The sequence below is a fragment of the Kryptolebias marmoratus genome, linkage group LG22, assembly GCF_001649575.2.
Source record: "Kryptolebias marmoratus isolate JLee-2015 linkage group LG22, ASM164957v2, whole genome shotgun sequence".
Classification (NCBI taxonomy): domain Eukaryota; kingdom Metazoa; phylum Chordata; class Actinopteri; order Cyprinodontiformes; family Rivulidae; genus Kryptolebias; species Kryptolebias marmoratus.
The window spans coordinates 20172818-20199292 of record NC_051451.1 but is presented as its reverse complement, the minus strand read 5'-3'; the positions used below and the strand labels follow the sequence as shown (position 1 = coordinate 20199292).

The 26475-nt window shown below is 42.8% G+C and overlaps 1 protein-coding gene across 2 annotated transcripts; it reads left to right on the top strand.

Annotated features, from left to right (window-relative positions):
• The first annotated feature begins 4189 nt into the window (after positions 1-4189).
• On the top strand, positions 4190-23201 carry LOC108245568 (EGF containing fibulin extracellular matrix protein 1). 2 transcript variants are annotated; one of them, XM_017432601.3, is made up of 11 exons: positions 4190-4347; positions 4857-4963; positions 5062-5107; positions 5548-5811; positions 18065-18187; positions 18298-18417; positions 19314-19433; positions 19532-19651; positions 20366-20492; positions 20589-20781; positions 21524-23201. In XM_017432601.3, exons 2-11 carry the CDS (start codon positions 4883-4885, stop codon positions 21683-21685), a joined length of 1356 nt encoding a protein of 451 aa, XP_017288090.1. In that variant the 5' UTR covers positions 4190-4347; positions 4857-4882; the 3' UTR covers positions 21686-23201. The 2 variants fall into 2 exon arrangements, with proteins under 2 accessions (XP_017288090.1, XP_017288098.1); XM_017432609.3 differs by lacking the exons at positions 18065-18187; positions 18298-18417.
• Positions 23202-26475: the final 3274 nt, after the last annotated feature.

The window sequence follows — 26475 nt, the reverse complement described above, 5'->3', positions numbered from 1 at the left end:
CATATTATTTATAGGTCGTAAAGCAGACAAAGGGCCACCGTTCCAGATGTAGTCTTACTTCTTATTTGCCCTGCTTTGTCTCTGACTGTCAGCTTTTTTCTTAGTTTAACCCCACAGCAGAGTTAGTGGGTGTCTAATGGACAAGCTGCAGGTGCAAACAAAGAGGAAGATGCTGCACCAAAAATAATTTGACTTTAAATGAGCCCCCCCCAAAAAAAAAAAACTTCACTGGCAGCAATTTTAAGTGCATAGTCATAGTAACTTGGACTTCTTCAAATACAGATGTGTTTTCCTGATGATTTAAAGCAACTATTTAATTTCTTTAAAACTTGAGTAACAACATTAAGCACACATTTTTGTTTTTTTTTTTCATTTTTGGCAACACATTTCACTTTGACATCCTTAAAGCGTTTTACTAATAAATACGCCTTTAGTATGACTAGAATTCTTTTATATTCTGTTTTAATAGCACTTCCATGATTGTATACCGAAGTGTAGGGGACGGGGAGGGGGGGCTCATGATGTTGGGACAGATGGCATTTAGCTCTAGCTGTGCCGAGCTCAGTGGGACCCAAAGCTTAAGAGGTTAGGCCTGTCAAAACCACTCTGTTCATTCACTGCCTAACAAAGTGTGGACTGTCAGCCTGTTCCGTTTAATAAACTTAAGTTTTTTCTTTTGTTAACGTCTGAGCAACACTTTGCAACTCGATGACCTGAATATTCCAACATCTTCCAGGCTCAGCGGTAAAGAATGCACCTTTTGGCGAGAGACGAGCTAAAATGGCGAGACATATGTCTGTTTCGGTTAGTTAAACCGCGGTATCGTATAGCGTTTTGTTAATTAGACACAAAGTTGGGTCAAGGATTTTTCAGCATCATATATAGATGACTGTAATGAATATTTGAACTTATTACTTTAGGAGTTGTCTTTTGTTGCAACAACAACAACAAAACAAAAACAATTCTCATATGGATGTTTTATTTATACACCGGTTCATCAGACCTCAGCATAGCTTCATAATTTAGATGTTCTTCATTGGTTTAATTTGTTCTTCTGTTTTCTGTCTTTTGAACCAAAACTGCATCAAATGTTTACAATTTAAAAGTATAAAACTCCACCACCAGAGGGAGACATACAGTAACCTGCAGAGTAACTTTTCCACAATGTACCTCTTCTTTTCCTTTTTTTTGTCTGAAGTCAAAGATGCCTGAGGCACAATAAATTCCTAAGTTTGTCGGGAACTTTTAAATCCACATGATTTGTCAGGTAAATCGCTTTTATTTTCGTCACCTCCTTCTCCCAATCTCTCAATTTGTTCCAGTGTTTGTCGGGGTCAAAGGCTGAAAGCTGGCGAGGCGTGACCTGAGTGGGACGCCTGCGTGACATCTGACCTCTAACTGGGTGTGCGGCTGACCCTGGAGGATGCGGCCCAACAATGTGAGGCACGTGCCTGGGCCTAATCACCATGGTAACACAAGACCTTTAGGGGATCAGTGGGGAAGGGGTGGGGGGGTCAGAGCTGTCTTTATACTGATTGTTGTTTGACATCTGCTGTCAATTGACTCTTGTAGATATAACACACCCACCACAGAACAGCGTGCGTGTGTGTTAGACAAGGCACGGGTGAGAATCCTAAAGGCTAACTGGGTAATCTCTGCAGGCAACTGTGACGATGCTGTTTATTCTCACAATCACCTGGAGAGATTCTGCAGTTTGCCTTAAACTCTCAGGTTTCATCTTTATCTAACAATGAACGCTTGGCCACACATGTTTTTTTTACTGTATTTCAGTTGGAGACCATGAAAGTTTACTCAAAACCTGCCTGCCTGTGCGTCAATCTCTGATCACTGAAGGTTTCACTCTCTAGCTTCAGTTAGTCTCTTCATGCCTGACAGCTACAAGACAAAACACATGGTGATTGGTCAAAATAAAAAGGGTGGGGGGGATCGTTGAATTACAGTGGTGAATAAAGGCCAACAGGTGCAGTCCACCTGGGAGAAAATGTCTCACACTTAATGCTCCTCTTTGATGCTTTCAATCCTGCGCAGACTGTAGTCATCCTGCAACTACGTTCATACACAGAATATTAAGTTTTTAAAGTTCTTTACAATGTTTACCACTTTTTTTATTTTTTTTTTATGTTGGTCTATCACCAGAGCCTCCCCCTCCTCTCCCCTCCGTGTCTCCTGGTCTTCCCCGTCTCATCCCGTCCTCCTTGTGCTCTGCTGTGCTTTGGTGAAATCTCAGCTGGCAACTGTGAGTCGTTCACTAGCTGCTCTCACAATGGCCTCTGGGATTATGCTAAACACAGCGCCCAGGCTGCTCTCCACATCGACCGGCGTCAACGCCACCCCTTTGGAGCACGCGGGAAGGAGACGGAGGACTCTCAATGAAGATGTCACTGCGATTACACAAGCACGTTTCATAGACACCCTCTGTGTCTGCTCCTCCGTCTCTTCTCAAGCCCCATTCCCCACTTTTCTCCACTCTTTTGAAGTGCAGCCTCATCTCTTACAGCTCTTTTCATAATGCATGCCCATTTTGGATTTGCATGAAAACACTATCCAGATGCTTCTGCTGCCATGTTGACTTATGATGATGTGTACTGTACAGTATTAGCTATTGTATTAGTGCAGCATCAAAAGAATAATAATAATAATGCCTTGTTTGGATGTGTTTGGCTTGGAAGGTGCAGAGAGAATAAAATGTTAGTTTTTTTTGTTTCAGTTAATTTGAAGTTGGAGTGAAAGAGGTTTCTGATGTGGATGGTACTGCATCAGGAACTGATTGGCTGATGTTTCACTGTCAACAGTACCTGATGCATTGCCTTCAGCATCGAAAGAAACGGCCCTAAATACCAGCTCCAGTTACTCTGTAAAAAAAAACAAAACTGCACCTCGTTGATGTATTCGCTCCTTTCTTTAAGTATTTTTTTCCAGCTGATAATTACCTGACTCTTGATGTTTCTTTGTGTTGCGGTTCCATAAACATTAGTCACCAGCGAACGGGGCTGGAGTTTCACGTCCCTCCTGTTCAAACCGGATACCTGAGGTCATGTTTTTTTTAACATGTTTTTCCTTGTAGGCTTGGTTTTTTTTTTTTTTTTTCCACGCATTCCAATAAATGTTAAATTGCTTCTTTTATAACATTAAGTGTGGAAAAAATTACTTCATTTAAGGCTTTCTTGCACTTTAACCCCATGAGGACACTGACACATCCGCCTCTCTGTCTGATTCGGTCCTGTTCCTCACCAGGACCAAAGGGAAAGTTCTCTCATCCTCTTATCAGTGTTGGACAAAATCTAATCTGTTTCAGCTTTGATTAATTTTGTGCTTTATCTCACTGTCTTTGCGTGTGTTTGAATAGCTTGCCAAGTAAAATAAACTTTCATTGAAGAGAAAAAGGGTTTGTATTTTTTGTGTCATCCATAAATCATTGAACAGAAAGGACTTAGATTGTCAGCACTTTATGTGAAGAGCTCGGCCATCAGGACGGTGAAAACCTGTTTTTTAAATGTAAAAGTTTAAATCCTTGATTAAAAGGTGAAACACTCCCTCCTTGCAGAATCTACCTGGCTGCGTTCACACCCTCTGAGAAGTCAGAAGGTCACCATGAGAGGAGGTGGTGCCAAATCTGTTTTTTTTTTCTTTCCCCTCCTCCTTTCCAATCTTTCAGCAAGCTGCTGGCGCGCACAAACGCGCAATCACTTGCTGTGTCTTCACCCCTGAGAAATCCAAGAAGCCATGCCAATTCCAGCAGATGTTCCTGAAGCGAAGGCAACTTGTAAACACCATGAAATGGTTTAAAGCCTAATGTAGTGGTCGCTGACAGAGCTCTTCAACACAAGATTTGATCAGAACACCTGCTGCTCGCACACACACACACACACACTGCATACTTCATAAAGCGCTGAGTTCTCACTGTGAGTTTGGGCACAAGTGCCAAAACAATAATAAAAAAAAACAAAACATGTTTCTGCTTCATATTTTGGGCGTGCGGGTTTATCATGTTTACAGGAACAATATAAGAATCTGGGCGCTTCCATTCGGAGCTCTGCGACTTTCTGGTAATCCTCCCCTCTCCTCTCTGTCCATCAGTCCACAGAGGGAGCCATGTTTTACTGTACCCCGCCCGGTGAGAGCCAACCTGCCCCCCTCCCCTCCCCTCCCCCACTGTACTCCCCGCATGTTCATCACCCGCCTGTCCTCAGTCCAACACCTAACATCCTCTGCGCAGTCTGAAAGGTGAACGCTCGCTTTGCGCACGTCCGGATCCGCAGCAGCAGGAACCCAAGTCGTTTCCTTCGGCGCGTCAGGAGAGTCAGGAAAACCCGCAGGTAGCTGCAGGTATGTTTCCAAACCTGAGAGCAGAGAGCGCGCTCTCACCACTTCGTTGTTTGTGAATATTGCGACCCATCCTGAGATTCCCGCTGGAAGAGGGGGGGTGCTTTTTTCTTTTCTGTGTAACTTGCTTGTTTCTGTGACTTGTTCAATAACAAGTGTCACAAAGATGCGATGAAAGAAAAAACAAATGAGCTTTAATCTAATGTAGTTCTGACTTATCTGCGCGTCCCTGGCGCTGGCACACGAGGACACGTTTACGCACGATCTTTTACGCGTTTTACGCACTGATCCTTTTTGGAGAAAAAAACAAGAAGAGGGGGAAAAAAATCTCTTCTCCGGGCTGGAGTCGCACACTGAGCTGGAGAGCTGCCAACACAAACATCAGGCCAGCAGCGGGAGGTGTTGGGGCTCGTTAGGCAGTGCCATCAGTGATGTAATAACCGGTATTAAAACGTGGAGGCTTGTCAAGCAGAAAATGATCTCGCACGCGCTCCCTCTGCGTCTCGTTCCAGAGCTGCGCTCCCGAGAACTGGTCGACATGCTGGGCTTGTGCGTGTGTCTGTGCGCGGTGTTCATCCAGGTCCTCTCCCAGGAGACCGAGGAGCCCGTCACCTACTCCGTGAGTACAGCCGGGCTGCCATTTCTGTTCACCGACAGGAAAACCGCGTTTATGTCGTGTTTTTCTCCATGCTGTGATAATGTGTTTCTTTCACACAGTGCACAGAGGGGTACACCTATGACAAAGTCAAAGAGCAGTGCAGAGGTGAGAAGTCTGTGTTTCCTCATTTACAATTGTGCTTATTTTTTCATTTCTTTCTTTTAAGCTATAAATTTAGGCTGCACAGAGGTTCACTTTATTTGAATAAACTATATATAGCATCACAAATATGATATCACAGCAAATCACCAGATATAAAACAACAGTACAAGGTGTCTGTATGTGTCCTCTTGTCAAAGTGTCATTTTTTATTAACAATTTAGATTTAAACAGTTATTTGTTGTTGTCTGTCATGCTGGGTTTTGCTCTGCTGACCTTCTACTTCACAAATTAGCCATATTTTGTTATCTTGTTCAAAGAATAGCACTCTGACCTTGTTGATTTGACCCTCAAAGAGAGCGAGCACATAGAGAGACTTTAACTTGTTGCTTTAACACTGTCGGCTTATTTGTGTGGAATTTCATTTTGCCCTTCCGTCCCTTCAGACATCGACGAGTGCGAGCTGTTGGAAGATGCCTGCAAAGGAGGGATGAAATGCGTCAACCACTTCGGCGGATACCTCTGCCTCCCCAAGAACGCCGTCATCTACGTCACCGTGGACAGGCCCGGCGAGGGGACGCAGCCCGACCAGGCCCCCCAAGTCCCCGTTGTCCAACCCAGCCAGCCTCAGGTCCCCCAGCCGAGGCCCCCCCAGCCCAGCATCCGCTGCTCGCCAGGTTTTGCTGCTGATGAGCAGAACTACTGCAGAGGTACGCAGAAGTTAAACAGGAAAGGCAGATATTGTTAATGAAGTCTTCTTAGATATCCAGAATGTCTTTTGTTTTAAAAGAAATGATGTCTCTGTTGCTGTTCATGTGTCTTCCACCCACAGGTACATTCTTTTTACCTACAATGAACCTTAAGGGTCTCCAAAGGAGAAACTTGCATTTCAGATATCTAAAGTTTCCTTGTTGCCTTTCACAAGTTTCATTTTAGATATTCAAACTGAAAAAAAAACCCATTTGTATCTCTAATATGTTCAAAAAAAGACACTTTAATTAGAAAAAATGTCATTAAGGATGAAAAGCTTTTTCAGTTATCAGTAATTAGACTAGTAACAAAGTAATCATTAATAGATGTTTAATATCTCAAAAGAACATGACTGGGTGTCTTTTTCACATAAAAGAGGTGAAATTAAAACTATGACTGGTAAAAACTAGATTTTTAAGGAGATCTTTATGTTAGTTTTTTCACATTCTGTTTCTGTTGCAAATATCTGCATATTTTTCTACTTGAATGACATTTTTGATATGTTAAGCTAAAGTTCTAACTAGTAAAAATGTCCTTTTTTTATTAAGAGGAAGGTTATTACTGATATTTAAAATGTAATTAGAGATAGGAGTGTGGTTTAATTAAATGCCACAAAGGCCTGCCATAGATATATTTATTGGTGAAAATTAAGATAAGAAAACCCTTAAAATTATCCCTTTCCCCCCCAGCTTTACGTTATAAAACCACAGAGCTATGGCAGGAAGTGGCTTTGACAAACTCCTTCATAAATTAGTTAAAGCTGCTTGAGATTCCAAAAGGATGGACGCCAGATTATCTCCATGAACAGCTATTTAATTTAATTTAATTTAATTTAATTTCACAAGAAATTAACCACTGACCTTCATGAGTAAGAATAAACTCTAAAACATGGTTTCAGTTTGACTACAATGACTGCTGTGTACTGCAGGATACTGGCCAAAATGTTGGCAGGCGTGTTTTTTTTTCTTTTTTTCCCTGAATATAATGCTTTGTTGCAGTTTTCCAGAGTCCGTGTCGCTGCCTAGAAAAATGTGTCTTTTGCGGAGCCGCGTAGGTATTTGATAATTACTCGCTAACGACTTTAGAGCCTCGGTAAGCAGCGCTCCGGAGGTGAAGCGTTCATCCATCTGTTTGACAGCAGCTGAACTGTGCGGCGCTGCCAGATGTGTTGCAAGCTTCTCGGTCGTTCTCGCTGTGATGTCATGTTTTCTAAACTCTTCTGGTTGCTCGCAGCATGATGTTTTTGGCCCGAGTTCAGCTTCTGTCTGAAATTCTCCTCGTTCTGGGTGTTGAAGTGCCGTGCTTCAGTGCTGCGAAACTTGAGCGGAGGGTTTTCTAACGTTGTGGCGAGCTCTGTGCGTGCACGCAGCTTTTACGTGGACGGTAAAGGCTCCCCGGGCCTCTGTGTGGCTCCGGCCTTGGTAGATGAGCAGAGACTGAGTGGGTGTGAGCTTGTGTTTAAGCAAGATGCTTTGATCCTCTAAATCAGGGAGTGGTTGGAAGATTCATTCTTTGTCTCACTAACACACACACACACACACACACACACTGCTTTGTTAGTAGCATCTGAGAGCCGGGATCTCTTCCCCTCATCTGTGCCGGTTTATGTGAGATCTGTGGGGTAGCTCTATAAATGTAATGCAAGGCAAAGTGCATTTCAATCCACACACTTAGTGGTTTGGGTCTGCTCTTGCCAAAAAGGCAGAGGCATGTGTTAAAGTGGCTGTGTGGTGAGGTTTGTGATCACAGATCTACAGTGAAAGTAACAAATTTGATTTTACACCTGGGGCAAAGATATGTGTGAGTTGCTTTATGTGTTTCTCTGAATTGGAACCCAATTAGGTTTTATTGGAGTGTAAAACATGGCAGCAAATCAGTTAAAGTTACCACATGAGCAGGCTGGCTTCGGTGTGGCACTGGTGTGCCGTTTCAGGGGGCTAAACAAAGATAGACTGTTGCTGTCAGTGCTATTGCTCTGAGATGGCTACAGCTTTAACTGGATGGCATCTCACGCTGTTATGTGGGCTTATGTTTGTGCTGGAGACCGATATAATCTTTGTTTACATCAGTCTCCGGTTTCTCTGTCATTACCTTCAGCTCGCTACAATGAGCCAATTGTTCTTGGACGCAGGATTATCGTCTCTTTATTTTTCGTGCCACACTGCTCGTTCTGCACGGCCACGCACCTCGCCAGCGAAGGAATTCCCATTAACTTTCAATAGGGGGAAACCTCAATGTATCAAATAGTGCTTGCATCAGGCTCCTGTTCCTGCTAGCTCGCCACTCCGTGGAGGAAACCTGGAGTGCCGAGTCAGGTAGGGCAGGAGGGGAGGATGAAAGGCCGAACAACCGCAGGAAGTGCCGGAGAACGGGCCGAGCCAAGTTTCACCAGGGTCGCCGCAGCTGCTGTTTGTTTGGCAACTTTCTAGAAAGTTGTGCAAAAAATAAAATAAAGCCAATTTTCCACAAAACAACTTCAAATAAAAAAAAAATGCAAAGTGCTTTTCTTTTTGCTGATTTGAAGCAAAACAAACCGCAAAAGACAGAACTCTCTTCAAATCGACGATGTTCTTTTGATTGCGGCTCGCCTTCCCGTGGAGCGCTGATGAAGCCTCTTTGGCCCCGAGTGTGAACAGGAGCCCGTGTGTGTGTGTTGTTGTTGTAGTGACACACCATCCTCCATGAACCTTCACTGCACGTGTGACGGCTTAATGACGCCTCGCATTTTCAAGACCTCCGGCCTCCCTCCGTCCAAACACACGCGGTGTTTGGCTCCCGCCGCTGCTCACAGAGGTTAGTTGTGTGCCGGGGTGAGCTCACATCCTCTCAGAAACGAAGGTTGTCCATCACGAGTTGCGTGGCAGTCGTCAAACCTCTCTTAAAAAAAGGCAAAAGGCCCTGATTTCATGGTTCTTATTTACAGCTTCACACTTTAAAGCTTCTGAATCGGCTTCGTTTTCATGGACTCCACATTGGTAGGTGCAGTCGGTTTTGTTTTTCTCCTCACCAGTCTTGACTTTACATACCTGAGCTGCTGCCTATTTATTTTTCATCTAAATTAGATACTTATGTGGTGCAGCGTTGGACATGAAGGAACATGCCACTCCTGTTTACCTGTCTGGTTTCCTGAGGTCATGCAGGCTACGCTGCCACCTACATGCCTGACTCGTTTCAGCCCCGTCTGGACTCTCCTCACCTGCAGCCGATGGAAAGCTCTCCTACATATGTTCTCTCGAGGCCGCCGATTCCCCCCGCGCAACAGAGAACTTGCGCGCTTCTCCGAACAAGGCAGGGCTCGCGCAGTAACATTTTTCCACCCAGATGCAATGCGCTTGGGAGGAATATCTCTGGAATGTCAGCGATGGTTGTTTTGTTTTGTTTTGTTTTGTCCCCCCCCCTTCTTTGCTCCCATCTTTTGTGATGGGAGGAATTACTCACCTCCTTCGCAGATAAGCATCGGATCGATCTGCGAGGAGCAGGAATGTGGAGAGCGTGAAACTGTCAGCAGGTTTTCGTGATTTGACCTTTACAGCTAATTCCTAACAGTCCCACTTGTTGCCGCCTCATCCTGATGTTTGTGTTTAACCAAACAAAGGCCGCTGGGGAGGGTTTTCCGATCTGTGAGCCGGTGTAAAAAGATGTGAGCATAAACACAATGTGATTGCAGTTTTTCGGGAAAGTTCCTTCTAAGTTTATCTGATTGGGATTGCCTTTCTCCGACTTCCATCAAACAAGCAACAGGGATTTTCCTGTACAGATAGGACGGTCTCCAAGGTTGAGAGGATAATGATGGAGGATGTTGAAATGAAACATATGCAGCAGTTTCGTTGCTCGGCGGGAGGACTTTTGTGATGAAACTCAGAGAATTTATTGAAAACTGACTCACCTTTGGGGTGGCTTAAAGCTTCACTGCAGATTAGGAAGTCAAAAACTTTGAAGGAGTGTACTCAGATGTATTGATTTGCAGTTCTGAAATGCTGATATGCACTCAGTGTAAATAAAGCCTGAATTTGCTAAAAAATAAATAAATAGGCGCAAACCTGAGTCAGGATTGAGCTACATTAAGATGGCCGTAGTCTGTGTAGGTGAGGGAACAGGGCGAAATAAGACATCATAGAATCTCAGAGAAGGTGTTCAGGTTGAAACGTACTAGTCAATCTGCTGCTAAATGAGAAAGGAAGAGAAAGGTCAAGTAAGACAACTGTCAAGAATGAGTACTGGGGATCCAGCAGGATGGCAGAGAGCCATAAAGCCAGAGCTTGGCATTCCTCACACGTGGCTTTTGCGAAACATCTTCTAGATAAGATGTTTCCAGTTTCAACCTAACCCATCCTTTTATCTGCATATATTTTTTAACAAATCTGAGCGTAAATATGTACCAAATACATCAAAATTGTCAGATTTCTCCATTCCAAACAGTTCTTTTGGACCGGTCTTGATGATTTTGTAATGAGTGTCTTTCAGTAAAAAGGCCTCTGACACCTTCCCTTGTCTCCCTACATCCTAATACATGTATTAGAGTCTAAGTCTCCCTCTGGCCCCCAGAACGACGATTCGCACAAAGTAGTTTGTCTTCCCAGACGGTCGTTATTGCGCCCTGTGATTTTATTGTTCAGGTTGCTGCACCTGTTGCACTGCGGCTTCAGCTGGAACAACGACTGAGCCTTTAAGTTCAGCAGCTTTGGTCTTCTGCTTGATGAGATATTGACTTTAAACTTCCCTCAGATCCTAATAAGTGTTTGTCACCATGCTGAGTATTCAGATGAAACAGTTAAAGAAAATCTATAGTGATTACTATGGCTCAATGTAACATCTATATATGTGTGTGTGTCACAATGCTGATTTGATTTAGGTCCATAAGGGCTCAAATAAAATGAAATCTACTGATCCTGACGGGATTTATTGTAAATTTGTAAAAAGTGCTTATCCCCCTACCATCTTTCATGCCAGAGTTTTAAACTAAAACAATCTTCTCTTGAAAACTGATAGTTTTAATGTTTTTAGATCTATTTATAAAAATGTTATGCGTGATTGCACACAAGACCTCTGGATGCTGCACAGTCTTTTAGTGCACAGAGTCTGACTCTCAGTTACTGACATGCTAAATTTTATTTTAAAATCCTTAAAACTGACTGTGTCACAGTCACTTGTTTCTTCTTTTAAGGTTGATTAGCTGTGGCGGCCATCTTGAATTGGGTTGGAGTCAAAAGTGGATCCGTTGATGTTTACCCAGTGATTATTTTCTGAACGTTTCATGTTATCTGCCGAGTCTCCACCAGTTAATGCCAACGTTTTGAACGAAAATTCCCCAAAGTGAAACTTAGAGACATTTGGTTTATTTTTAATGTTAGTGAAATGTTGCGACTGGGGCAATAAAAGTTTTGAACAGAGGCGTCTTAAAAACACACAGCTGGCACTTCAGCAGTCTTACTGAAGCTGCCGACAGTAAAGCTTCTCAGTTGCAGATACATGTCATGTTTTTGTATCGTGTCACGATGAAATGAACACTTTTCATGTTCAAGCTAATAATACGGTTTGCCATCTTTTTTTATGTTTCAGTTCAATTATTTCATCAGCTCTGTCATGCTGCCAGGGAGGATCTGAATGCCTTTCAGTCTCTGTTCAAATAATGAAACCATCATGCAGGCAGCCCTTCCTTTGGCCCGTGCAGCGCTGCTGTACAGTATGCTGTTACTGCCTGTGGTTTACCACCGGCTCCTTGCTGCCATCACATTAACGAAAGCAGAGCGAGTCGAGGGGGAAGCAGTGCTGCCATGCCTCCTCGGTGTAAGGGCTTAATGTTGTTGTTGTTATTCTCCCCGAGGTCGTTCCAGCGGCCAGCTGCTTCCTCCTCTGTTGTGCTTACATGTGTTGATCTTTCCGTTTACCTCACGACGGAGGGGAATAGTGATTTTTACCAGAGCTGCTATAAATCACCAGTTTGCGCTCTGCTGGGTGACACTTGCATGCGATCGGAGCCTCCATGCTTCTCACACTTTTGCTCCCTTATGGGTTGAGTTTGTTTCGAACCGCCCACCGTCGAGGGCAAAGCTGCACGAATGTTCGTTTTGCCTGTATTATCAGCAAAATATCTCATGAACCAGAGGATGGATTTGAAGGAAACTGTCAGAAAGTAATCGCTGAAGTAAGATCTACAACTGTTTAACCTTTGGAGCCAGTCACATTCAAGATGGCCGCCACAGCTAAGCAACCTTAGGGGAAAAAAAATGACGACAGCTCGGCCAGTTTTACAGACATTGAACTAACATTTGATGTGGTAGTAGCTTGAGAGTCATCTTTGCTTCAAACTTTGGCATTAACTCCTGTTTTTCTGTTAGCAAAATTATCATGAAATACTGGACAGAAAGTAGTTACTGTTTGTACATTATCCTTCTCAAAAATGGCTCTAACTCAGTCAGATTCACATATACTGAGCTAAAGATTAACGTGGTAGTAGCTGATAGTCATCCCTATTAGTAGCTTTTGTTTCTTTAATGCCACCAATTTGCTGTAAAGCATCTTTTAAAATGTGAGGATGACGCCTCTTCACGTTGATTAGGGAAAAAAAAAAGCTGCTTTGCATTTTGTTTTCTAGACATTGTTGAAAGCAACACGAGGGATAGATGTTGCTCACCACGGCGGCTGGGTCTTTCTGGAACGTCCAGACTCTTTACACAGATCAGTTTGAAAGTGTCAGCGGGACTGTAACCCCTGGCCTTTTTCAACAATGGCAGACGAGAGAAGAGTCGGAGCACGCAGTGGACGGAACAACGAGATTTGAGCGATCCGCTTTATGTCCGAACCTGCTTCGAAAGGGAAGCTGCACCCGTTTGAACCGAGCTGGTTGCCGGCGCTGCAGTTCGCGCCGCACTGCAGAGGAAGTGAAAAGAGGCGCCCAGCGCAGGGGAGGGCAGCATTCAGGTGCTTGAGGTTAACCAAAACCAGGCGCTCATGGGGCTGTGGGTGACATGCTGTTAAATGAAATGTTATGAAATTTAATGGCTTATTAACATTGAACATTTTGCCCCCCTCTTGCTTTCCTGAAGATTGAATTATCCAATAATCAGAGGGGAAACAGTGACGCTGTCCAACAGCAGCAGGATGCCTCCAGCTGCTCTCTGGAACAGCTCCTGCTTTCCGTTACAGCGATTCATTGAAAACAGGACTGAATTCTCTCAAGTGATAATTACAACTAGTTCTATTAGATCACAGAAACAACAATGTGTAAATAGGATGTTTTGTATTTAGAACAGAAAATTTGAAGTTCCCGTTTTGGTCCCTTTTTTCTTTTCTAGTCTATAAAACATTAGCAGCTCTGCAGAGAAGACGTTTAATGAGCACCTCAAACAGGACCTCTGATGCACACACACACACACACCCACACACACCCACCCCTCCACACGCACACACACATTCTTTGAGATGCCGCCATTCCCGTTACTCCCCCTTTCTCCCACAAGGCAGTTCAAATTAATCTCCCTGAAAAGCAAGGAGTTTTTAACTCTGACATCACACAAGCGCACACACAGCCGTAAATCTTACTTCAAATCTTAAAAAGCTCTCTCTTTTTTTTCGTTTAAAAAAAAACAACATAAAACTCCACCCTTTCTCCTCATTCTTTTCTTCCACATATTCTGCTGGATAGTCTTATCTATCCCTGTGATTTGTTCTTGGAAGGAACTTGTAAGGGATGGTGAATAAATCCTGAAAAAAAAAATATATATAAAAATCTGACCTCAAAGAAAAAGGATCATTTTTTCCCCCCTCGCACACAACACATCATCACTCTTGATGGCTTGTTGCTTTAAAATCTGTTTTCCTGTGTAAACTATATCAACTGTACAACATGTGGTAAACTGTGGAGACTTTATGGGACCAGAAAGCGGTGCCGTGAGGAATACACACCCCACACACAAGCTTTGTATTGGCTGCTTCTTAAAAGGCTTAGTGACAAAGTAGCCGTCGCCACAAGATCTTTTTTTAAAAATGAACCGTTGGATTGGATTCAGCACATATGCTTTTATTTAGAGCCCTCCAAGTTTTCGTGAAGGAGTTGGAAGACAACCCCCGCTTTTCCGCGCACAGACTTTCCTAAGAACTCTTACATCGACTTCTTTTGATTACATTCTCTCGGATTTTTGGAGAGTCCGAGAACATAATCCAGATGCAGCAGGATTATGTTCCCTGCGGTGGCGACACCTCGTTCAGTGATTTGTGTTGTCCTACAGGTCGCTAAAAACCTTTATGAGCTGGAAAAAAAAAAAAGAAAAATCTTTCCAAGGATGCTACTGATTGGCAACAATGCAAATGCTGCTGTCAGGAAATCTTGAAGTAATGTATGGAGCAGTTCTGGCACAGATTTTGTGCCGAAATTCAAGTCGATGTTTAGTCAAACTTGCGTCTTTAGCTAATGTCTGATCCTGTCCATGAACAATGCTAGTTACAGTAGTGTTGCTCAACACGTTTGCAACTTGGCTTTGGAAATAGCATCATAGAGCCTGTTTAATGGCAGCCGCTTAGACTTGAAAGTGGAGGTAAAGCGCAGGATGAACCCTGTATTCCACTCAGAGGAAGTTCTGCCCTTTAGAACAACCAGCAGGCACAGCTGCAGGGGTGGACTGCAGCCCTGGTTAAATACACCTGTCGCCACCTGGGAAAAGGTGGAATGCCCGCTCCGGATCAGGAGTGACTCTTTGCTTCAAGTGGAGGAGTTCAACCACCTGGGAGTCTTGTTCACAGGGATGGTGGGATGAAGTGGGAGATGGATGGATGCATCGGGGCAATAACGAGGGCGTTGCTTCAGACTGTTGTGGTAAATTCCGATCGTCACCCATGGCCATGACGTATGGATCATGACCGAAAGATGGAGATCCTGAATACAAGCATGTGAAATGAGATTCCTCTGCAGGGTGGCCAGGTGTGGAGCTCCAGATTAGAGCCACTGCTCCTCCGCATTGCAAGGACTCAGCTGAGGTGGTTCAGACCCAGAATTCACTGGAACACTTTGGGACACCTCAGGAGGAGGTTTAATTTGGACATTTTTACACAATCATGCCCACAGATCAGCTCTGTTGTTAGGTTTTTCGGTGGCGTCCTTTGGTTTGTGTGTTTTTCTGTACCTCAAAACTAAGAAACAAGAGTTTGATGAAATCTTCAGGAAATGTTGAGTCTGTCACAACAAACAAGTGATTACATTTTGGTGGTGATTTTGGTCACAATCTGGATTGAAGAAATCTTTTAAAGATTCAATGATGTCATTGACCCTGTGGTTTATGTTCTCCTAATGCTTCTATTATTATTATTTAAATATAAAAGCTTTCAATATTGGTGTGTTCAGGTACAAATGAATACCCCAAAGTTTACACGTGAACTTTTGTATCCTAAATTACATTTAAAATAATATGTTTGAGAAACGACTGAAGTTTCCAAATGTTACTAAATCTTTAGCGTTTCATCAGGAATTGGATTTTTGTTGACAGAATTTATTATATTGCCAGAGGGAAAAGCATTTCCAGTCTAAATGAATCACCGCATGCCTCCAGTAAGTAGACTTGTTTATGACTCACAGGGACTTGATCCTGTCTGTTGCCTCTTGTCCAAGTAATTGACAATTATTCAAACTCAAACGGTGTGTTTATGCTCAGTAAATACAGGGTTTCATTTACAGGATCTGTCTGACAGGAGCATCATCCTCTTCGTTCAGCCTCTTCAGTTTGTGTAGCTATGTTTAACTGCGAATTATTACGGACTTATGATGTATTGAGCCTTTTGCTTTCTGCATTTTTAAACGTCACAGTTTAAACTTTTTTCTTTAGCTCAACACAAATGTTTTATCTCATTGTGGTGACTTTATAGATCCCAACCAGGTAACACACAGCAGACTCAGAGTAAGTGTTGGGAATGACTCTCAGCTACTACCACATCAGATTTTGGCTCAATATCTGTAAACTTGACTGAGTTAAAGCCTTGTTTGTGTTGGCTACACACACACAGACGCGGGCAAAACATTATTGTCCACCTTCGCCATAAAAAGAAGATGGGTATCACAGCTATTGTTCACATCAAATCCTCCAGCACGTATCTGAGCTCCATCTGGATGCTGCACCCACAGTCGAAGGTGTCATGGAGCCCTTTGAGCTCCAAGAAGTGAAACTGTGATGCTGCTGAAATACAAGAGTTCATTTTCTCAGTACCTTATGCTGCTTAAGAATGCGCCATCCCAGATTCCTTTTAAGCCACATCAGAACACAGATTTTCCTGAACAAAACTGCTTTTATCTTTGCCCTTTCCCTGAACGGGTCAGTGAGCAACAAGCATTCCTCCCTTTGTTCAATTTGCACCTGTTGTCTCAGAGGTGCGCCTCTAGATAGGCTCGGCCTTTGTCCCCGAGGCACGAAATTTATCCCGTCACTTTGCCCCCATTGAGTCGAACACATTTCAGCCGTCTTCCCTTTAAGGACTGGGGACATTTTATCTTTTCTCTGCCTTTTCATTTCCTGGGCCTTGCATGACAAATCAAGCCAGTGTGTGGCTGACAGTGTGGGATTGGGATAGTGAGACCTGAAACTTTTCAGCTGAGGCCACAGAACATTAAGCATCTCTTGGGAATGAATCGGACTTTAATACAGCGGCAAGTTGGATCTGTGCTTTTATTCTGGTTGATTTATCAATTTGATTTTGTCTCAGTTGCGTTCATGTATTTATTTTATTTTTTGCACTTAAACATTGCAGGAAAAAATAAGGCAGCATTTTTTTTCAAATCAGATTCTCGTGAATTCTGTTAGGCTACACGTGTGCCAAACAACAGCGCAGTAATAGCACCTTCTCCCTCGCTGTGTGTGTGGTACTGAGGATAACTGTATGTCATCTTGTTAAACTGATGCCCAGTAGCTGTCTTCATATGATGAGTTGCATCAGACCACCCAGGAGGACCGCCGGTGGGCCTCGGGAGGGGGGGTGGATGACGGTATATACTATTGGCATATTTATGTGTGTGGTGAGAAAGCTTTTTTAAGGAGCTCTGGCTCTGAACAAACTAAAACGGAGAATGTGTTTGTAGGAACAACATTGAACTCCCTCGTGTGTCTCGTGTTGGAGGTTTAACCAATGGTTAACGCTCAGTCATCTCCTCGTCATCTCCGCACTGCTCATTGTACGCAGAGCACCATTTGTCTGAGAGCCTTTCCATGTTTTTGAACTTCAAAGTGTTACTTTCTGTTTTTTTAATGGAACCAGAATGCAGTGATTTGCAAATCTCATAAATCCATATTATATTCGCAATTAAACACAGTAAACATGTCAAACTGGGACAAGAAATGGTACCATTTTAAGGAAAAGGTAAAATCATTTATAACTTTTTTTCAATTGGTGTTATTTCAGTTTTCACAATTTTCCACTGAGAAACTTTGACTCTGTTTCACTATATTTAGATGTAGTTTTCCTCAGACTGGTGAACCTCTGAAAGAATCCTCTTCCCTAAAACGCTCTTTTTTTTCCAGTCCTCTTATTGCCCTGTTACAAATTAAATTAACTAGTTGCAAAATGCTCCTTTGGCTGTTTCTTATTTCACTTACTTTTACAGCCGTTTGTTGCCCCGTCCTGTCTTTTTCTTTTTTTTTTTAATGTGTCACTTCCATCAAATTCAAAACGATCTCATTTTTTTCCCCTAAAAAGGTAAAATTTCTTACTCTAAACATTTGATATGTTTACTACTATCTTCCAGTGTGAATAAAATATGGGATTTTGAGATTTGCACATCATTGCATTCTGTTTTTATTAACACGGTGTCCCAACCTTTTCAGAGCTGGGGTTGCAAGTTAAGTTTAATAGAAAGTGTTTTTATCTGTTTGTATTGGAGTTGATGGAAAAGCACATTGAAGCCGTTTGTTCCTCTCTTAAATACACGCAGAAGCACACTTCCCCCCCTACAAGAAGCTGTCTTGTTAGTAGAAGATATGATCTGTGTTTTCCTCTTCACCCCTAGCTGCTGAATAGAAGACCTCTTTATTTAATCGCCCGCGCTCTGTGTGAACATGCGTGTTAATGCCCACACGTGTTTGATCGCAGCTTTAACTCGCTGTAGAAAACGCTTCCCACATCACCAAGCGCTTGCAGTTCCAACTGGTTTGTCGTATTTTCTTGCATGCAGCAGGTATTAACTTTGTGCGGCGCCCTCTCAGCGTCTGTGTGTATGTGTGTGTGTGTTTATTGCAGACATAGATGAATGTGCAACAAGCAGACACACTTGTGGGCCTGAACAGACGTGCTTTAACACCAGAGGCTCCTTTACGTGCCAATGTCCTCTCGGCTACCAGAGGAGCGGAGACCGTTGTATCGGTGAGCGTGATCCAAAACACACTCTGCTCTCGCGTCATTTCACAATAGTCGGGGTAAAAAAAAAAAAAAGAAAAAAAAAGTTGGCTTTTTGTGATAAACCTCTCCTGCAGACAGAGACGAGTGTGGCCTGAGTCACTACTGCATGCACAGGTGCGTGAACACCCGGGGCTCTTACTACTGCGAGTGCAGCGCGGGTTACAAATTGGCCCACGACAACCACACTTGTGTTGGTAAGTCTCAACAGAAGCACGAGTACTCATGGGGGTCAGTAGTTGCATTTCCAGACAGTTTATGTGATCATAAAATAGAATTTAAACAAAAAAATATATATAGCAAAGTTTCTTTTGCTTGGCAGAGGTGCAAAACCCAGTATATTAGTGAAGAAAAAACACAAATAAGTGCAATTTAAAGAGGCTGTATATGTACACAAATCAAATTACTGCAGCTTTAGTTGCTCAAAAGTCTAATTGTATATTTTTCATGCATTCTTTTTGCTGATATGGACATTTTTATTGAAAGTTTGTTTTCCTTTGTTTGAGATTTAATTGGCACCTTTGTCAGTAGTCTCTCGGTATCACATCCCAATAGCGGGAAAGTCTGAGCTATCATGGGACTGACCGTCCAACCAGAGCTCAGAGAGTGTGACAGAGAGCTCTTTATCTCTGAAGCATATTTAGAAATCCATCACAGGTCCGTAAGTGGCTCCCAGCTCTCCCAGAACATGGATATATGTGTGTTCAGGTTGAATGTGTGCAACTCTTTGTGATTTATTGCTTTTTTTTTAGGTGCCCCTCTGACTTCCAGGTTTCAAGCCAAAACAGAGGTTATCACAGGGAAAAACACACAAGCTAATGGAAAAGTGTGGAATTAATGTTTTCCGTAACTACAGATTATTTATTATTCACAGCTCTAAATAAATCCCAAATCTTATGAATCATAGACGTGATTTATAATCCCTGTTTCCATGTTTAAAGACTGTGTAAAGTCTACATAAATGCACCTGTGGTGAATTTGCATGAACACACTGAAGCTTTCGTCACACACAGAAGAAGGTTCAGCAGATCAGATTAGGACATTTATGATGCTTGTCGCATTGACGTGTGTGAAACATCTGCTTCTGTTCCAGATATCAATGAGTGTGAGGTGGGGAGCCCCTGTCAGCATCAATGCTACAACCTGATTGGCTCCTTTCTGTGTCAGTGCGACCACGGCTTTGAGCCGGCGGCAGACACGGTGTCCTGCGAAGGTGAACACGAAACCCGATAAAAACCGACGTTCGCTGTCAGATGAACGAACCCCGTCTGCGTTCCGGCGCACGCTGTAATCTGTGCCTGTGTGTTTCAGACATCGATGAATGCAGCTTGTCTACCTACATGTGTCAGTATCAGTGCGTGAACAACCCTGGAAGTTACTCCTGTGAGTGCCCACAGGGGTACCAGCTGCAAGGAAGCAGGATGTGTCAAGGTACTGCACTCCTCCACTTTCCTTCCACATTTATCTTCCATTCTCCGAACGAAATCGTTGCAGATCACTTTTAAAAGAAACCGGGTGCTCCCCTGATATCATCCTCTACTTTACTCCTAAAGGAGAACTGAAAGCTGCTCTCAACCAACATGAAAAAAATAAAAAAAAATGCAGATATTGGGCAACACAAGCACAGCAACTTTGTTTTCCCCCGCCAAGCCACTTCTTTGAATTTATGGGCCTGACGCTGGTTCCTTGAAGTGGATTTATTTGAACTCTCAAAGGGAGAGCTGTTATTTTTTCCTCTCAGTCAGGTGTGGGCTTTACAGGGGCGTGATGAATCCAGCCCGTTGGGTCAGGGGGACATTCTGGTGATAAATCCAAGTTGCTGTGCCAGAAATAGCGTTGTGGTTCGGGGCACATTTGATGGGGGTATTTTCATGGAGGATGGGGGGGTGGAGCTGGAGTCCGGCCTGTGTGCGGTTGCATCAGGGGCTTCCCTTGAATACGGACATGCAAGCTGCCCTCATGTGTTTCCTTCACCTCCAGTAACACTGGAAATACAGTCACGGTCTCGAAACTACACGCTAAATTTTGTTTCGGCTCCCACGTTTTTACTTCATAAAGCACCTAAATTGTCTCTTTTTCTTTGTGGATTGCCATCCTGCTGTTTCTCACTGCACTGCATTTATATTCTTCTTTTCCAATTACCAGACGTAAATGAGTGTGAGATGGGGACCCATAACTGCCAGGATGATGAAATGTGCTGGAACTATTACGGAAACTTCCGCTGTTATCCCAGAAATCCCTGCGAGCCTCCCTACACCCAGACCTCTGAAAAGTCAGTAAGCCCTTATCGGCCCCTGTTTTGTTTTACTCCCTGTCATCGGTGCAACGCGTTTCCCAACGTTTGTCCTGACCGCTGTGCTTTTTACAGCCGCTGTGTGTGTCGGTCTCAAACCGAGTGCCAGGGTCTCCCACCATCGATAGTCTACAAATACATGAGCATCCAGGCGGAACGACCCGTGCCGGCCGACATCTTCCAGATTCAGGCCACAACTGTGTACGCCAACACGCACAACAACTTCAAGATTAAAGCAGGGAACGACGAAGGACAATTCTTCCTTCGGGTGAGTTAATGGAATCAAGATCGAATTTATTTCATTTAAAAAATGACCCTTTTTTTGTGTAAAAATATTTATCGTTTTCGCAATCTTACAGTAGCTGAAACTCTTCTCACAGAGAATAAACAGAAATACAGAATAAATGTGGTCCCAAAGTTGAACAGATTCTTTGTTAATGATCATTAATGTTCAGGAATACGAGAAGCATTTTTTTGAAGACGTTGATGCTCGATTGAGTGAAGCAGAAAGTAACAAAACAGACTAAAAACCAGAAAATAATGATACTACTCACACAAATTCAAAACCGTAATGATTACGAAACAAGCATTAATGATTAGAATGTGGTCTATATCCTTAAATGGGACCAATTATCTGATAAACAGTAAAACAATTTCAAATTTCAAATCAATTTCAACGATTTCAAAAGAACAATTTAATCTTTTCTGCGCCGGTAATTTGCAGTGGAAAAAAAACCTACTTATTCTTAATTTGAGGCACCAGGCACACAGTATGTGATTAGAGTTCTTGGTATGAAAAGAAAAGCTCAAACTAGCAATAGATCTTTTTAAAATATAACAACTTTTTGTCTGCTTGTTGCCTGTTTGTGGGGAAAATACTTTTGACCTGCATAGACAGTGAAGAATGAATATTTTATGTAAATCTCATTGACAGTTAGAGATTTATTGTAGTTAAATGTAATGTTGAGTTTCATCAAAAAGAAAACGTGATGTTTGTCTTATTTTTGCAGCGATCCAGCAACGTGAATGCCATGCTGGTGCTTACCAAGCCTTTGTCAGGGCCCAAGGAGTACGTCGTGGACCTGGAGATGATCACTCACCATCTAACCATGAACTACCGCACCAGCTCGCTGCTGCGGCTCACCGTCATCGTGGGGGCTTTCCCGTTCTGAGCAGCGCCGGTCCCCGCAGCTCGCACACGTCTGGTTTCAGCAAACATAGCCAACGCTGCATCCGCATGACATTCTTTTACATTTTCACTCGCGTATAACATAGGCTGCCTCAGATTCAAACAGCGGCAGAGCAGTTTTCACCTTACCGGTCAAGTCTAACCACACCGTGCTGAGCATCTTTTTCTATCAAGGAACGTCTTTTTTTTTTTAATCCTCAAACTTGTTTTTTATGAAGTCCCTATTAGTGGTAGATTTAAATTACAGTTGTGAAAACTTCCCATATGGCACTAACATTCAAAGAAAGCTGCCTGGTGGGACTCATCTACTGTTGTTTTAGCTCACTGTTGCATCCGTTGTTAGGCAGGAAGAGGGATTTACTCAAATTAGCAGAACAAATTGCCAGCGTGAGCAGCTTCTTATGCAAGGATGATTTACAGGTTTTAAAATCACTGCTTTCTGTTGATAAATGTTCGGGGTTAGGGCTGCGGAGCCACACTATTGGTACAAGTTTCTGTATAGTGTGCCTCATGACTAATAATTTCCAGAAAATTCCAGGAACAGTTCAAAAGTGTAAAGGGAGGTAATTAGCCTGTGAGCTGAAAGAGCGCTTAACTTTTGTGTTACGACAGGCCTAAAGTTTGTAGACTTCACTCACAGGAGTAATGTCGTGTAAATACCTAGGGTAAAAAAAAAAATCTTTGCGTGTATGTGTGTGTGCTGGTGTGATTGTGTGTTTATGCATGCAAGCAAATGTAAGTGTAAATCACAGAGGTGGGGGTGGGGGGTGGAAGTGGAAGGAAAGGGTGAGAAGGAGCTTGTTCTCCGCCTCGGCTTTGATGGATGTGGTCGAGCCGTTTCTGTGTTTCTGTGATGCCATCCCAGCAGCCTTCAGTCACAGAGGCAACAATGGAGATCTGTGAACTCGAGGACGCGTGCAGGAAAGAAATGACGGCTTTCATAAAAACCTGCTTGGCGAGGCGGCAGCTCGCCGGTGCCACGGCTGCTCTCCAGCTGGAGCAGCGGGACTCCTCTAATGTCGGTCCCAGTCAAGAAGTCACACTGGCACCAGGCTGGTTTGCGTGATAAAGATAATTGCCGCGTTTGACCTCGTAGCTGGTCCGTGTGTGACACAAGGGGATTATTAAAGTGTTAATACAATGCCACCAGACTTCTGCGCTGGCTTGTGGCTGAAACACTGTAAACTGTGGATTCACGGCACTGACAAAGGATGTGTTGTCACCACTTTGTAAGTGCAGCAAGTAGCTCAGCTTTGCCTAAAACTCTTTTGTGTGGTTTCAGTAGTGATTGTGCCATAGTGCCTTAAAGGTCGGAGCAAAAAAGAAACACTAATCTCGTCATTTATGCTGTCAAGACTGATAACTTTCCTCTGTCAGATGCCTTAATGTGTTTATTTTTCTCTTCTATTTAAAACATATGTTGTCATATATATCTCGTATTGATTGTACTCTGAAGAGCAAAAGCTATAAGGTCAAATAAAATATGATGTAAAAATGAAGACTGCCTGTTCTGCTTTGTGAAAACAAATCTCAAGACTCGCTGCATGCACCCACCAAAGCAAACAAGACGGGACTCCGCATACGTTGTAATGGAAAAAAAGCAGTGCCTGTATGAAATGTGCAGCTCTTTCCACGCTTCAGGGAAACTTGAAGATGATTTCATCTGAAATTAACAATGATAAATGCAGTGAACGCGATGCCATAGCCATCGTATCTATCTTGTTTAAAGAGATCCAGTGGGGATGCAGTAATGCAGCTGAGTCAATGTGTGCTGAGGGACAAACGTGACGCCTGCACACACACACACACACACATTCACAAACATCAGAGTTAGATGTAGGATTGGATGGGAGGGGTTTTTATGGTAAGTTGTTACTCAATCATCTTGCTGTCTTGGGCTTTAGTCAGAGCAGTGTTGGGACGTGTAAAATGATCCATGATGTGTCATTGTTCCCCATGTTCAGCTGCCCACTCACTGGAGTCGTGTTTTTTGCTGTGCATGCGTGATTCAGCTTCTCAGGAGAAAACACACTTTTTCTTTCTTCTTTCCTAAAAATTTCTTATTCCCCTCTCAGTGCAGAACCTCTAAAGAAAAGCAACATTTTGAGATTCCTCTTGATCAGTATTCCACTCAGGATAATATTGTGGATAATTGACTTAATCTCCCTGCGTATAGCGAGACGTCTCATTAATCACTGTTAAATTTATTGAAAGCCCAAGTTATTAGATGAGGATCATAAGAAAGGAAGAAAGTCACCAAAGTTCGCCAAGTCCTGCGCAATATTATTTTAAGGAAATATCCATTATCTGTATATTGTAGTTTTTATGCTTTACAAGTCCGAGACGCGAAGGAATCATCAGCGTCATGCAGATTCAGTTTTTGCTGGCTGCTGTGAGCCGTTCAGGCTGTTCATGGTGCAGAGTCTGATATCAAGCACTCATTCATTTCACATCTCAGGGTTTTTTTTGAAAACTTCCAGTAAAGCCATCCTGTCACAGAGCTAAACCGGCCGCTCCAGTCCTCTGAATCCAACACAGACCATTTGGACGGTGAAGGTTGAATGAAGAATTGCAGAAATTACGTGATGCAATCGTGCTCACACAGAGCGGGATTCAAACCGAGTGTTTTCAGCATGTTGGGAAATTTATGCCATGAAGAGCTGATTTCTTTTAAAGCAATGGGAGGCCCAGCTTCGGATTTGGGCACATCAGCTCACTAAAGTCCAAAGACAGTGTTCACAGATTAATATTTGTCATGTTCTCCACATCATGCCTGCAAACTAACATAGGATAGTTATGACTGATGGGAATTCTACTTGTTGTTTGTTTGATCAGAAACTTCAACCCCAGCAAACAATTTTATTTCAATATTAGTTCTGAATAATAGGATAAATCCTCCCACGGTTATTAATGTAACTGAGAAAAAGAAAACTATTCCCTAAAGCAAATAGTGAGAAGGGGAAAAAAAGTATTTTAATGGACATAAAAAGTAACGAAGGTTAATTTCACTAGTTGGGCGAAGACTCAGAGGAAAGGTAGAACTATTTTACCAACATCCTCTTCTCCGAATCATTAAAGGCTCTTCAGGTTGCAGCTTTGCTTTTATTTTTTCAAAATAAAAGCTCAGTTTCAGAACAATTTTCTTTCACTTCTTCATGAAAGAGCCACCAGGTCTTTCAGCAATTTAAAAATCTTCATTATATTATCTTAAAATTGTGTTTTTTTGGTCATAAACCAACACTTGGCTGTTAAGCCATAATATGCCACTTTCTTGTGTGTCGTTTCAAACCTTTTCAGAATTTTAAGACAATGTGGTTTAATTACTGTTTGTCAGCTAAGCCTTGAACTGTATTTAAACGCTCGACTGCGAGATTAGCACACATTTCAGCTCAAAACTAATCTGACATAAGAATAATGGCCGCTTAGTTCCTGGTGCAAAGCATTTTTTTGTTTTATGACTGTTGATCCTAATGCAGAGATTCCACTTAAAAGTATAAAACGAAGTCAGAGAATTCCTGATTTCTTTAAAAGAAGTTATACAAAAGCAATGAAGGTAGAAGCAAAACTTCCCAGATCTCCAGGAACCAGATGCTTGCATGTTTTCCTGTTCTGAAACCGTGAATGTATGTAAAATTAACTCTGCAAAAATTTTCTTCTGATCATAATCTAGGAATCTGGCTTCTGCACACGATGACTTGAGGGTGTTTCATTATTGAGGCCGACACCGAAAAAACGAATGAAAACCCAAGTTCAAACCCACACGTGGAGCACTAAGGTGATGCATCTATGTAATGCAGCGTGGCTACGACAATTAAGACGTTTGTGAGAAACGCATAGCTCACTGTACGGCGTTTGGACTCGTAAAGATCATTATGGGATGAAGTCACTTGTGGGAAACTGCCACAAAAAGACATTAACCGGGTAATGCGTAACAGAGCCGCGTGCTTCTCGAGAAATCACCAAGCTAATAAGAACACACGCACGTTGAACCAGCTAGCAGAACCACTCATCACTGTGTGTGTGTGTGTGTGTGTGTTTGTAAATTGTCAGCCCTGCTGCTGCCACTGTATGTGGCTGTTGAACACGAGCCAGCTCGTAAATTCTCCACACTTGATAGCCACCTTTAGATGTTGTTTCAATCAGCCTTCAGTCAAGCTGAAATATAAATCCTGGAGGTCCATACCTGTTAGATTATATTCTCTAATTATAGTTTGAAGCGAGTAACTGTGAGGCGACTGAATGAGACGAGCCCTCGGGGTGTTGTAAACGTTCTTATATCCTAACAATAATTAGGCCCAGTCCTCAGCAAAAAAAAGAAGCTTGTTTTATGATGACGTACCAGACTGGTTTTAGAGCACCAGGAAGGAAAGCCTTTGAGGTTTGATATAATTACAAGGCAACATATGATATACAGAGTTAATAATTAGCCCCCAGTATGGCTACAGTAAATGGCATTTCCTCTTATGTTACAAGTTCACAACAGGGAGAGGGCTGATATTTCTAATCAGTGCTGGAAAATGTTTATTATCATTAGCTGCCAGGTGAGAAAAGGAAATGTTGTGGAGCTGGAATGCACATTTTAGGCTTCGGCTAAGTCCATGGGAGTGAAAGCGTTGATGTATTGTGGGCTGCAGAGGGGAACAGTTGGGTATCTGTGTGGTTAACAAGAAGGTCCTCCTGCTACTCCAGTTTCCTCTGACAGTCCAAAAAAAAAAAAAAACACATGCATGTGAGTTTAACTGGAGATTCTAAAGTGACCCCATAGGTGTGAGT